At 39.5% G+C, this 14,436-nt stretch overlaps 1 protein-coding gene across 1 annotated transcript in view; it reads right to left on the reverse strand.

The window, feature by feature from the left end:
* Positions 1–14,436, reverse strand: part of LOC134540559 (fatty acyl-CoA reductase wat) — a 72,531-nt gene that overhangs the window by 17,429 nt on the left and 40,666 nt on the right. The window contains exons 2-3 of the mRNA XM_063383375.1: positions 5,604–5,819; positions 5,025–5,273 (exon numbers count right to left, since the gene is read on the reverse strand). Coding sequence (XP_063239445.1) covers positions 5,025–5,273; positions 5,604–5,816 — 462 coding nt within the window. The 5' untranslated portion in view covers positions 5,817–5,819. The remainder of the gene's footprint in view (positions 1–5,024; positions 5,274–5,603; positions 5,820–14,436) is intronic.

A 14,436-nucleotide genomic window follows, 5' to 3' on the forward strand; every position in this document is an offset into this window, starting at 1 on the left:
AGAAGTAACACCTGAACATTGATTTTCGGTAAGTACAGCATTGATTCTTACAGGTTCCAGTAATGTTTTGATATGCCATTTTATAACTTACCTTTCATGTGAGTGAAAATACGCCATGTTTGTTAGACTGTGTGAGGGTCTGATAAAATGGGGACGCCTAGGGTAGGACAAAATGGGGACGTCCCCGTTTTGAACGACACAAAATATTTTTGAAGAAAAATGTTTTTAGATGTTAATTTTTATACAAGTCAATGATATTATGTTTATTAAGTGCCTAAATGTTAGATTTGACAAAAAAAATTAGTGTAGCTGTAATTATGTTTGTTGTTAACTATACAAATATTTTTATTTCCAGATGTCACCATGGGACGCTATCAAAGAACGACTGAAAGGCAGAGCTGGTCTAATGAAAGCATGGCTGGAGCAATTCAAGAAGTTTTAAATGGAAGAATGGGCTACAGAAAAGCATCTAAAGCCTACAGTGTGCCACAAACTACCTTGGAGAGAAAGGTAAAACAGGCTCGCCAAAAGGGGTTGTCTTCCAAAGCAGCTGCTGAAAAAAGGTTAAGTAGGTACAAACCAGTTTTCTCAGATATTCAAGAACGAGAATTAGTGGATCACATATTATTTTTGGAGCAGAGGTTGTTTGGCCTAACTCTCACAGATTTACGAACGCTCGCATTTGAGTTAGCTGACAAAAACAACCTCCCTCATGTATTTAATACAGAAAAGAAAATAGCTGGGAAGGACTGGTTATATGCTTTTCTAAAACACCATCCTGCACTAACTTAACGTGATCCTGAGAAAACTTTTATGGCAAGAGCAAAGGGCTTCAATCGTATAGCAGTCGGCAAATTCTTTGATTTGTTGGAATACCTGTTTAACAAATATAAATTCTCACCCAACGATGTTTACAATGTTGATGAAGGAGGTGTGTTGACAGTACCAAACAAGCCATCCAAAATTCTTTTGTCTGACATCAGCAGAACGAGGGGTGCTTGTGACAGCAGAAATATGTATGAATGCTGCAGGTAATTTTATGCCCCCTATGTTTGTGTTTCCTTGAAAGAGAGAAAACCGCCTTTTGATGGATGATGCCCCTCCCCTCCCCCGGATCATTCGCTGTGTACCACGAGACTGGCCAAGGAAACATTCCTTGCTTCGTTCAGGAGGTTTCTAAAGTTTTCTAACCCAGGACCTCAGAAACCAGTGTTGTTAATCCTTGATGGCCACAGTTTCCATACAAAGAGTTTGGAACTGATAAATCTTGCTCGAGAAAATAATGTTGTGCTGTTGACATTTCCTCCACACACAACATATCCTATGCAGCCCCTCGATGTGTCATTCATGGCACCACTTTCTGCCTTTTATGAACAAGAGGTTAGAAAATGGCTGATAAATCACCCTGGACGTTGTGTTACAATTTATCAAATAGGAAAACTGTTCAATGCTGTCTTTTCTAGAGCAGCTAATGTGCAAACTGCAATGAAAGGATTTGAAGAAAAAAAACCGGGATTTATCCCTTGAACCGAGATATTTTCCCTGAACATCTATTTGCACCATCAGAAACTACAGAACAGCCACATGGTAGAACTGATAGTTTTGAACAGCAGGAAATGACAGATATTAGGAGCAGTGGTCCTACAGTACTAACAACGGGACTCCAGACATCAACATCTTCATGCAATTCTATGATGGTGGAGGCTCAGCCATCTAGACCTACTTCCAGTTCTATGATGTTGAAGTCCCAGCCATCTATTTCCAGGCCTTATATGGTGGAGTCTTTGTAATCCTCTTCCAGACCTACTATGGTGGAGCCTCAGCCATCTTCTCCCAAGCCTAACACAATGGAGGAGTCCCAGCCATCAACTTCCACATCTACAACAATGGAAGAGTCCCAGCCATCAACAACTAGGTCATGTGGCTCAGTTTTTATAATTTCACCAAAAGTGCTTATGCCACCTCCCCAGGAAAAAGAACGCATTAAAAAAGTAAAGAATGACAAGAGGAGAGGAAAAACAGTCATACTGACTTCATCCCCTTACAAAGCAGAACTGGAAGTAGAAGAACAGGAAAGGAACACACAAAAATGTGTTAAACAAAAAACAAATATTCTTAAAAGACTTCATAAATCTACTAATCTTAAGATCAAAAAAAAGTAAGCAAAGGAAGGTAGAAAACTCAGCATCATCTGAAGAAGAGGAGGAAGAGAAATAAACAAACGAGGCTTGCATATTCTGTAATTAACTATACGTCCATTCAAAGAATAGAGAGATATGGATTCAGTGTTGTAGTTGTCAAGGAGCCTGTTCGAGTGCTGAAGAAGAAAATGACACATTTATATGTGACTTTTGTGCCTAATAGCTTAAGTTAAGCAAGTGTGTGACTATCTACAGTGTGAATATTCTTTGGAAAACTAAAAATGACTGAAATGCAATTCATTGATGATATTAGTGTATCTTTTTATGAGTGTTTCATGTTTTCACTTTTATTTTTACATTTAAATAACCTCTAATAAAAATGTTGTGCAACATTCTAATTATTTGTTGTAGGTACCCCGTTTTGTCCGACTGGTTGTTGAAAATGGGGTAGAAGATCATTTTGGAACTAAAGTTATTTCTTCTCCATATTATTATATTTTTTGCACTAACATATAATTTTTATGATAATACATGAACTTACCTACAAAATGAATTAAAGAGATTTTTTTATTCATTAGTAATTTCTTTTCTATGAGACAAAATATGTTAGCGTCCCCATTTTGGGCAACTTTCCCCTAAGCAGAGGGCCTCAATTCAATCCAGGCTGAGCTGTTCTAACTGGGAGCTGGAGTGATCGTGTGTGGGGGCCTTAACATCAATACACCCATGACTAAGCGGGCCCCTTAAATACTATTCGTAATCAGACACAGCCACCTTTCAGAAATACCGAGTGGATTGTGAATGGCTACAGCCCCTGTAACTGTAAATCAGCCAGGCAACCAGGTTAAGCTTTATTGTAATACCTTGACACGTAAAATATTTAATTTATTTCAACACTGACTTCTTATTTCGCAACAGAGAAACTGGTTTCCACGATTACTACTTGGAAAAATATACGTCAGTATACAGATTTACCCCTTCACTCATTCATTTACCAAAATTTTGCAAGTCATCAGCAGTCAATGGAAAAACACGTAGGTTAAGTTTGGTAATGCTTTACAGCGAAATATAAGTATTCTTCTGTTTGAACTATGGTTAATTTTCCTCCAATAACTTTGGTACTAAGAACCTGCTTAGTACCTGGCTACGTAAATGGTTAATGTTCTATGTAAAATAAAATAAAAATATCGTCCTTCGTCACGGAAACCTCAGTTTTCTGTTTCCCAGAAACGCGCGTAACAGAATTATTTTTTTCTGAACAACAGATCCGAGACACGTAACCTGACGTCATCAAGGTTAAGTCACCTCGTGTGCACAGAGTGTGACGTCATTCGGCCGCGAAACCTTCCACTTACAAGCGGGCATTAATTAGGTACCTTCGACTCTGCTCCTTCGCTCGCTCGCTCAGAGAAAATAATCGGACTGCGAACATCCCAACTGCTTCCGCTGCGCAACTTTCAGTCGCGCGAGGTTTCACTGCGTAGTCGTGCGTTCATATCTTTGGCTCTTTGAGCTTCAAAAAAAACTTATTTTATTTATTTATTTTTTCCTTGTGATCTTCTTGAAATTTTATCTGGGTCATCATTTTTAACTGCAGCTTTGCGCCTAAACATCAACGAGTACACAGGATGAGTCAGAATTCTACCGACAACCTTCGGCTAGAAGTCCATTACGAAGGAAAAAAAAAGTTGAAAAATATAGAGTATCCCAGAACTGATAACAAATAAAATAAAATAAAACAAGCTATACTTGTATGTAAAAAGAAAATATCTGGAAGACTTACGTGAAAAATAATATTGGTAATCGAGTATCTTGTACTAGTCATGCTGTAAAAAAATTTACTGTGCTATTTTATAAACTTATTCGAAAATATGGCTAATTAATGAAAATAACTTGCTAAAGAAAGCAAAGTAATTTTTTTACAGTGTCAATAGAAACATTTACCCGATTAAAATTGTTGCTTAGTAAGTGATGCAAAGATTTTTCCTCACAAAAGTAGAGCATGTTTGAATTAATTTTCAATTCTTATCAATAGTAGGCTATTTATTTATGATTGAATAGCTACAAAAAATATTTCGATCATGGTATCAAACAATTTGGCGCAGAGTGGGAATTAAAAAAAAAAAAAACATTTTAACATATGCCTATAACTCAAAAACTAAATTTTTTTGAAATTTTTTTTATATTCAGAAGCATGATTAATTGTCCTATAAACTGTTCTCGGCTTTAAGTTGAGTTAAGAGACATCATGTATATTAAAAGTATGTCTAAAGTGCTTCACTTGGCTGATAACGCCTTATGAACTTCTGGCTGACAACACTTGCATTGCAAAGAATAAATTGTTTCAGATAGGAAACCAGGTGTCTGGAAAATGTTGGTTCAAGAAATTTCTACATCCATCACCAAACTGGTCCCTTTCATAAAAAAAAAACATATATTTAAAATATCTGAAGGACATAAAATGTAAAAAAAAAAAAACATTATTTGAAGTCATTCTATAAGTTCAGTGATTACAAAATAACAAGGAAGAATCATCGGAGTTCAAAAAAAAAAAGTACACGGGTATGCACTCAAAAGATCTGTTTTTGGGTAATTCTTATCCTTTTCCCCAGACGCCTTGAAAGAAATGAATTAAAGTTTCATAGTTTCGTATCTGGTTGATGCATATCCTGAATGAACAGAAGAAATTCTAATGTACCCACACTTGCATTCTCTCCTGTCAATTTCCCTGACGGCAGAAGGGATGGCACGTGTCCATTAGCCAAAAGTAAAACAGCATCTAATAATTAAACGTGACTAGATGGTATTTACTAACACACAAACTGCTCGGATAACGAACGACCATGGTCAACCAGGAGGAATGTCGGGGAGCGTGAGGCACACCTTGAGGCGCGGCATGTCCTTGGCCAGCTGCAGGATGTGCTGGGTGCCGAACACGTTGATGTCCATGGCGACCCCGAGCGGCTCGTCGAAGCGCACCGTGGCGGCGCCGTGGAACACCACGTCCACCTCCCGTGCTAGCCGCTGGCGGTCCGCTTCGGACAGACCGAGCTGCGGCAGCGAGCAGTCTCCGGACACCACCGTCACCTTGTGCCGGAACTTGGGCACCTCCTGCTTCAGCTTGTCGAACAGCTGGGCAAACAACAACCAAGACCACCATCAAGTTGTGCAGTAACATGAGAACCTCCTACTTTAGCTTGTGACACTCTTTTGAGTGCCACGTTGTGTTTGCTTAGGTTTTGTGTGTGATCGAGGCGCGGGCGAATTCGTGCACGCTATCTGTGTGCAAGCGCGCGCGGCGATCAGGTTAGTTGCTGGTTTTGTCGTGCGGCGCTGTGATCTGGTGAAGACGTTGATGGTTGTGGCGAAAATTATGATGGTGATGGTGGTGGTGAAGAACTGAAGGTGGCGGGGCCAGTTTTGGCGGATGGGTTGATGCGTGATGCCATCCAGCTCCCTCACCGGGTCGTTGAAGAGCTGCTCTGCGCGGCTGTCCACGTCGACGCCCTTCTTGCTGCGGATGATGAGGAACACCTGCCTCAGAGCCGGGCAGCAGCGCAGCAGCCGCTCCATCAGCACCTTGCCCATGAAGCCCGTGCCGCCTGTCACCAGCACGCTCGTGTCCCGGTAGAACTCCTGCACGGGCGTGCCCATCTCCGGCTCCTTCGAGGGCATCGCCTGCGGCACACATCGGCACGGGCCACGATCAACACTCCAGCTGTTCACAGTCCAGTCTATTTCATCCCAGTTCCCACCCTGCTTAACACTCTCGATGCTATCATATCAGAACTCACACCAGGTGCACCCCGTAATCAACAACCCACCCATTCACAGGCACATCCATTTGATCTCAGAACTCACACCAGTTCCCAACCTGCTGAACACTCTCTATGCCATCATCTCAGAACTCACACCAGGTGCACCCCGTAATCAACAACCCACCCATTCACAGGCACATTCATTTGATCTCATAACTCACACCAGTTCCCACCCCGCTGAATAATCTCGATGCTATCATCTCAGAACTCACACCAGTTCCCAACCTGCTGAACACTCTCGATGCTATCATCTCAGAACTCACACCATGTGCACCCTGTAATCAACAACCCACCCATTCACAGGCACATCCATTTGATCTCAGAACTCACACTAGTTCCCAACCCCACTGAACACTCTCTATGCTATCATCTCAGAACTCACACTAGTTCCCAACACTGCTGAACACTCTCTATGCTATCATCTCAGAACTCACACCATTTCCCAACCCCGCTGAACACTCTCTATGCTATTATCTCAGAACTCACACTAGTTCCCAACCCCGCTGAACACTCTCGATGCTATCATCTCAGAACTCACACCATGTGCACCCTGTAATCAACAACCCACCCATTCACAGGCACATCCATTTGATATCAGAACTCACACCAGTTCCCACCCCGCTGAACACTCTCTATGCTATCATCTCAGAACTCACACCATGTGCACCCCATAATCAACAACCCACCCATTCACAGGCACATCCATTTCATCTCAGAACTCACACTAGTTCCCAACCCCGCTGAACACTCTCTATGCTATCATCTCAGAACTCACACTAGTTCCCAACCCTGCTGAACACTCTCTATGCTATCATCTCAGAACTCACACCATTTCCCAAACTGCTGAACACTCTCGATGCTCTAATCTCAGAACTCACACCATGTGCACCCCATAATCAACAACCCACCCATTCACAGGCACATCCATTTGATCTCAGAACTCACACCAGTTCCCACCCCGCTGAACACTCTCTATGCTATCATCTCAGAACTCACACCATGTGCACCCCGTAACCAACAACCCACCCATTCACAGGCACATCCATTTCATCTCAGAACTCACACCATTTCCAAACCTGCTGAACACTCTCGATGCTATCATCTCAGAACTCACACCATGTGCACCCTGTAATTAACCACCCACCCATTCATAGGCACATCCATTTAATCTCAGAACTCACACCAGCACCTGTGCGTTGTTCACGCTGAGCTAAAGTCAGCATATGAAGACCCGCAAATGCATTTTCTGACAAGTTGACAAAGGTAGCAGTTATCATAATTCATCACCCCTGACATAATTAAACAATGCGGCACAGTGTAAAAACACTAGGGAAGTAGGTATACAAAACGGACGTCTGGTGATGGCAAACAAGCTGTTCCATGTAGGGCACAAAGAGGTTTTACTTTGCAGTTTGCAAACGTGGCATAAATACTTCATTATTCTGTTGTTTTTTTTTTTGCGTGTAGTTATGTGGTCACCCCGATAGATGGTGTCACAATCGCGTTGGAAAGCCTTCTTTCAACAGACGAGAGAGCCAAACCCGAAGTTCCCCAGAAGTTCATGCTCGCCTTTTTTTTTTTCCGTACCACAACATGTGTATTTATTTGGGGGAAATCGTTTACATGGTTTCACAGTATCTTTAATGTAGCTATCCTAACGAAATCAACCGTCCACAATGTTTTAAATTATTTATAATGTAGCTAACCTAACCTAATTGACCATTAGTTATCATGACTTGTATATTTATTTACAATGAACCAAAAAAAAAAAAAAAAACCGAAGATGCACGATCGAACGTTTGGCTCTCTCGTCTGTTGAAAGAAGGCTTGCCAACGTGAGTATTCGGGTATGTCCAGAAGGACGAGTGAATCGTGGGCTTCCCGTCTGTACTTCCCGGGCGACTGGCGCATTGCGGCGGAACGGGAATTTCTCCCACGGAGCCACCAATTCGCCGGAGAGAACACGGCTAAAGTACGGGGTTTCTTCACGTCAGGACGGATGCGCACTGAGGCTTGCGGACTTAACGTCAGACTTGCCGGGATCACAGCTCACTTCCAGGAGAAGCCTTCTTTTCACAGACGAGGGAGCCAAACGCCCGATCGTGAATCTTCGGTGTTTTTTTTTGTTCATTGTAACTCATAACTAATGGTCAATTAGGTTAGGTTAGCTACATTATAAATACTTTAAAACATTGTGGACGGTCGATTTGGTTAGGATAGCTACATTAAATATACTGTGAAATCATTTAAACGGTTTCCTAGTCCTGGATAGCTACATATTAAAAAGTTATTTGCTAAGCAACCATAAAATGATTTTACAGTATTTTTAATGTAGCTATTCTTACCTAATATAACCAACCATCCACAATGTTTTAAAGTATTTATAATGTAGCTAACCTATTATAATGCACCGCAAAATTTAATGCCACACCGGTTTATACAATGAGGTAGAACGGAAAAAAAAGCGAGCATGAATTTCGGGGAACTTCCGGGCTGGCTCTCTCGTCTGTGAAATGAAGGCTTTCCCCAACATATGGGCCGTACGCACCACATCGAGAGATGACTTGTATCGGTTAAAACCACGCGCAAAACTCTCGCCCCCGCCTCTTTGCTTACAACCAACGTGACGTCCGCATGACTATAGTCCGTCTCACGCTTGGATTGCAGTAGAGAGCAAATGGTGCCATCTTTTACCAGACTGACACCAATCGACTTGTTAACATTTGAGTTAATACTATGTATACTACCAATACTCATAATGAGTTAAAGTACTTTTTTTTTAAAATTTACTATTTGTTGATGTTTCTAAACCCACAATACAATGTATTTTGATAGTGTTATAACAGTTGTATACATTCTGAAACAAAATAAAATTCGCTTCCAAACCCTAATGATTATTTCAAAAGAAAAGCTATTTGTAGAATTTTAGTCACTATTAATCCCAAGGCATTGAACTTATTAAGGTCAAACAGAGCCAAAACATTTTTTAATACAAGAAAAAAAGGTTCAACCCAAATTGCCTTTTTCAGTTACATTTACTTAGATGTAAGAATTGACTATTACTATATGACATAATTAATGAAATAGGACGAGAAAGGATATTTCAGAAATTCTAATGCAAAATTTTTTTTTAATAAATGTTTTAAACTAAAAAAATTGGTTTTCTGTAAAGTCGGTTTACGGACGATAGTTTAACGTGACAACGTCATAAAAAAATTGATGAATTGATTGCATACTATTATGAATAAAATTGAATCATTTTTAATGAATTATCACTATTTTGTATGGATACAAAGAAGGAGTGAAATGAAATCTACAATTCATTGTTAAAAATTTACTTTTAATTGCACTCATTAATTCAAATATGTTTATTACTTTAACGAAGATATTATTTTAACTATTACTTTTATACATGTTTGCTATTCAACTTCTTCCAATCTGTGTTATTCTGTTAAGGATAGGACGATGATAGGAAAAGTAGGAAACGAATGGGAGTGTTTCAAGTTTAATGTGCCTCGAAAAAGTCAAATCGATGGTTGTTCCAAATCGAGTGGAAGAGTGATAGATGCGGCGCATGAGTACAATGATTGTAACGGGACACTCTATAACGGGACAATGTGCGCAACGGGACACTTTTTCGCGCGTGCAGCCGGCGTTCGTCGATTTATTAGACGTTGTCACTTCAAAAAAATTCTTAATTGGCTCCGTCTATCCCAGAACTATATTTTCCATGTACCCTCATCATTTCTCTTAATTATCCTATTACGGATCAGAAAAGCCTTTTTAAACCACACGTACGTTTTCCAAAGGTTGCAAACTGAGTTTCGTTCGGAATTCAGCTGAAAGCCGCGCCTTCTGTTGACACACTTCAGGAGCGAGCCCACAACTCTCGTGTTCTTCTGGAACCTGGAAGAACCGGTTATATCGCTGGAGCTTTCAGGTGTCCGTAGCGACCCAGCCATGCGACCCCGGGTGAAAGTTTTCATTCTCTCACAGTATTAGAATTCAGTATTGTTACGTGTGGTAACACAGGTTCGGAAAGAATAGTCAAAATTAATTAAGAGATTTATTTATTAACCTCTATTTGCACTTTTTGACGTCAATACGTCTTTAAAATTGCTTCCATAGTGGGAGGCAATTAAAAAAAAACCGAATGATAACAAAATTCGTGGGGATACAGTTCGGCGTTGCAGCTACATATCTATAGTCTCCATCAAAAAATTTAATCACACCACTGGATAGCTAAAGGATCTAACAATTCGTTACGCCAAGTGAGGACTGTGACGCATTGCGTGTGGTGGAGGGGGGAAGCGCCGCCATTTTTAGGTCGTTTTGCTGCGTTTCGAGATTTCCGTTTAGTATAACTTTCGACTCGGAGAAGCTACGACGTTCATTTGAGTTTCAATCGTCAGCTCTCGTCAAAATCTATCGATTGCATGTATAAAACATTAGTGTAAAATAGTTACAGTGTATATATATATGTTAAATAAAAATATAGTATATAACCAAAAATATATAATGACGGCCTACAAACTACTTCTTAGTGTTCAAACATGATTATAACATACATAAAATAGCGTATTATATATTTTTTATGGAAAATATTACCTGTTACGTACAACATACAATCGTGCCCATGACACAGCCACGCCCCATTTTTTTTTCTAAATTACAACATTATAAATGCCTATCCAAAAAATTAATCGCACTTCATTAAAGTACTCATTGCAGTTCACCCACTGGAGCTCTACTCGACAGTGGCTCTGTCCACTGCTAGTATCTAACCGCGCACGCCGGTCCCAACACGCCGCCTCGCGCACCGCTCGCCCGTCCGCCGCACACGAGGCCAGTCTCTCGTCGCCCTCTATCGCTCGCCAAGGGGTCGTTCGCCCTCTCCACTTCCCTGCCCCTCCAGGGGTATAGTGATCCTCCGAAGTGTCGGCAAGCGCGGCTCCAGAAGGGGGGGGGGGGGCGGTGGGGGCGATAGCCCCTCCCGAGACCAACTTTATTTATTAGTGTACATTTATGTTTACTTACATATTTAATTTCATATGTTAAACTTTAATCTCATCAAAAGTTGCATGGAGCTACTAAGGTTCTGTATTTGAAACCCTGTATTTTGTAAATAATATTCCAAGGCCAATATCTGACCACTTTCATTTTTTTGCAACTACGACCTTTCTTTGTGCGATAGCCCCTCCCGAAAGGTCATCCTGAAGCCGCCATTGGGTGTCACGTCATCAAAGTCCCCTTTGAACTCGGCACTCGAAGCTGCGAGAACAAAGCCGTCCTAACGACTTCATCCCGTGGCGTACGAGAATACGGTACGTTGGCGCATAACCAGAGCATGCACACGATAAAAATGCTGCGTGAGCTGTGTGTGTACACGTGGATGTAGCATGAAGGAGGTAGATTGGCTTATTAACAATCCAGGTAGTACAAAAACATAAGCACCCCTCTCTAAATATGATGCAAAATTTATTATTTTTTTGAATGGAAAACCCAAGTTTTTTTAAGTCCTTATTGGTATAAAATTGGTTGTCTGTAAAGTCGGTTTACGGACTATAGTTTAACGTGACAACGTCATAACAAAACATAAATGAAATGATTGCCTACTTTTATGAATAAAATTGAATTATTTGTATTGAATTATCACTATGTTGTATGGATACAAAGGAGTGAAATGAAATCTGCAATTTAAATGATAAATTTACTTTTATTTGCACTCATTAATTCAAATATGTTTATTACTTTAACGAAGAGATTATTTTAACTATAACTTTAATACCTACATGTTTGCTATTTAACTTCTTCCAATCTGTGTTATTCTGTTAAGGATAGGACGATGATAGGAAAAATAGGAAACGAATGGGAGTGTTTCAAGTTTAATGTGCCTCGAAAAATGTCAAATCGATGGTTGTTCCAATCGAGTGGAAGAGAGATAGATGCGGCGCAAGCGTACAATGAGCGTAACGGGACACGGCGTAACGTGACAATGTGCGTAATGGGACACTTATTCGTGCGTGCAGCCGGCGTTCATCGATTTATAAGACGTTATCACGTCAAAAAAAAAAATTTCATGAAACATTTACATTAAATAATAATTAAAATTATTTTAGTTTAATATGGTATACACATTAAAATTCCAACGTTAACAAGCTCTTTAATATTAATGTGGCAACAGTAACCGCCATTTTCTCCGCACTGTGATCTATGCGTGGGACGGACTATAGCCAAACAGGTTCGAGGGATAAAAAAAAAAAAAAAAAACACGCGAACGCGACCTAATTTCCAACCTGACGGAATGCCTGCCGATTACCTCCGCTGGCGATTATGTAAAACTATGTTCGTAATGGCCAGCGACCACAGACGAGGTCTGAGTCACGCAGCCGGCCGAGACCTTGACTCGCTAAACTTTCCGTTTCCTACCGTTTTCTTTTTAACGGCACGAATCCTCGTCGCTCATTGTTCTGGAATAAAAAAAAATTGGTTGTCTGTAAAGTCGGTTTACGGACGATAGTTTAACGTGACAACGTCATAACAAAACAATGATGAAATGATTGCATAGTTTAATGAATAAAAATTTGTTGTCTGTAAAGTCGGTTTACGGACGATAGTTTAACGTGACAACGTCATAACAAAACAATGATGAAATGATTGATCCAGAAGAAAATGAAATATCATATTCGGCCTGAGACTGAGCTGTAATAGGTTTTTGCAACCAAACCATTTAGGCATTAAAAATATTATATTCTTAGAGGAAGAATTTTTTTTTAATTTTTCTATCTTTTGTATGATAAAATCTACCACTGCATACTTTTATGAATAAAATTGAATCATTTTTATTGAATTATCACTATTTTGTATGGATACAAAGAAGGAGTGAAATGATATCTACAATTTAATAGATAAATTTACTTTTATTTGCATTCATTAATTCAAATATATTTATTACTTTATAGTGTCGCGCGCGCCGTATTTATTTTTACAAGTAAAAAACTGAAAGTATCGCAGCGGCCGGGTTTCGATCCGTTAACCTTTGAATTGGTAGTCAGCGATGCTAATCACACGGCCACGATTATTTCAGATGTTACATATATATTTATAAAAATGTTGTTTTGTGTTGTGGAAGTTTTAAAAACGTATGTAGTCCGCCAGTTTTTATAACACGATTTTATAACAAATACGCATCCCAAATACACCAAACTTATTTATAATGTGTTACAATATTTTGTAAAACTTTGTGCAAAAGATCCCGGGTGTAATTTGAATTATTATGTGTAACTGTAAAACACCATTGTTCGTTAAAAACGTATTTGAATATTCAACATTACTTTTGAATAACCGTACCGATTGTGCTGAAAATCGGTGGACGATCGTTAAATTACATAATATTAATAATTCAAACGACGAAAACATGATTGAAAAGTCAAATCGATGGTTGTTCGAATCGAGTGGAACAGAGATACTGCGCATGCGTACAATGACCGTAACGGGACACATACGTAGTGGGACAATGTGCGTTAGGCCTACGGGACACTGTTTCGTGCGTGCAGCCGGCGTTCATCGATTTATTAAACGTTGTCACGTAAAAAAAAAAAAAAAAAAACGGCGCGAAGCGAAGATGGCGTGGTGACAGCAAAATAACGGTTTTCACCCGAGGGACAACCATAAACAAATTGAGAGAGTACCTAATTTGTTTCATTCCAATTTAACATTCATTTGTAAACATCACAGTGCGTGTACGCATTTCAGAGATTTCACACACAAATTTAGTAAATAAAACCTTAAAAATAAAACAACAACAATAATATTATTTTATGTTGCACCAGTTCAACCAACTTTCGAAAACGAATTTATGACACACGCAATTCAGTAACGCCGCGCATGTGACACGATATTTATTCCACTGAAAGTAGATTGTGTTGGAACAGAAATATACGTGTGAATTTACAGATATTTGTAAATTTGTACATTTACGTGTAAACAACAGTATCACTACAAAATAGTGTACGCAGTAATACTTGGTTCGGATACTTACACGGGAATTCAAGCCTTGTGTTGTTCCCAGTACCTCAAATAGATAAAAAGTTATGTAAAAATTTCCGTGAATAGCTTCCCAGTATTGACTGCGCATATTAATAAGCACGGTAAAACAACATAACTTCAAAATGTTGAACTACGCATGAATGAAACAAGAATTAAAATATAAAATCATGCGGAATTTTTTTGTAAGATATACTCGGTATTATCAGGAACACATGTGTTTCATATATATATACATACATACACACGCAAAAATTTTCAAAGTCATGTGCTGTACAAATTTACAATATATTTCTTACAGTATTGCAACTATTTATTGGCAACTGGTTCCCAAAGGAATCTTTTGTGAAAGTGCAGAATTTTTTTCTTCTGTGTAATCGGAAATTGTTTTTCGAACTCCATTTTATTCACGCTGACGTCATAGATGCGTC

Source organism: Bacillus rossius, chromosome 17, assembly GCF_032445375.1.
Source record: "Bacillus rossius redtenbacheri isolate Brsri chromosome 17, Brsri_v3, whole genome shotgun sequence".
Lineage (NCBI taxonomy): Eukaryota > Metazoa > Arthropoda > Insecta > Phasmatodea > Bacillidae > Bacillus > Bacillus rossius.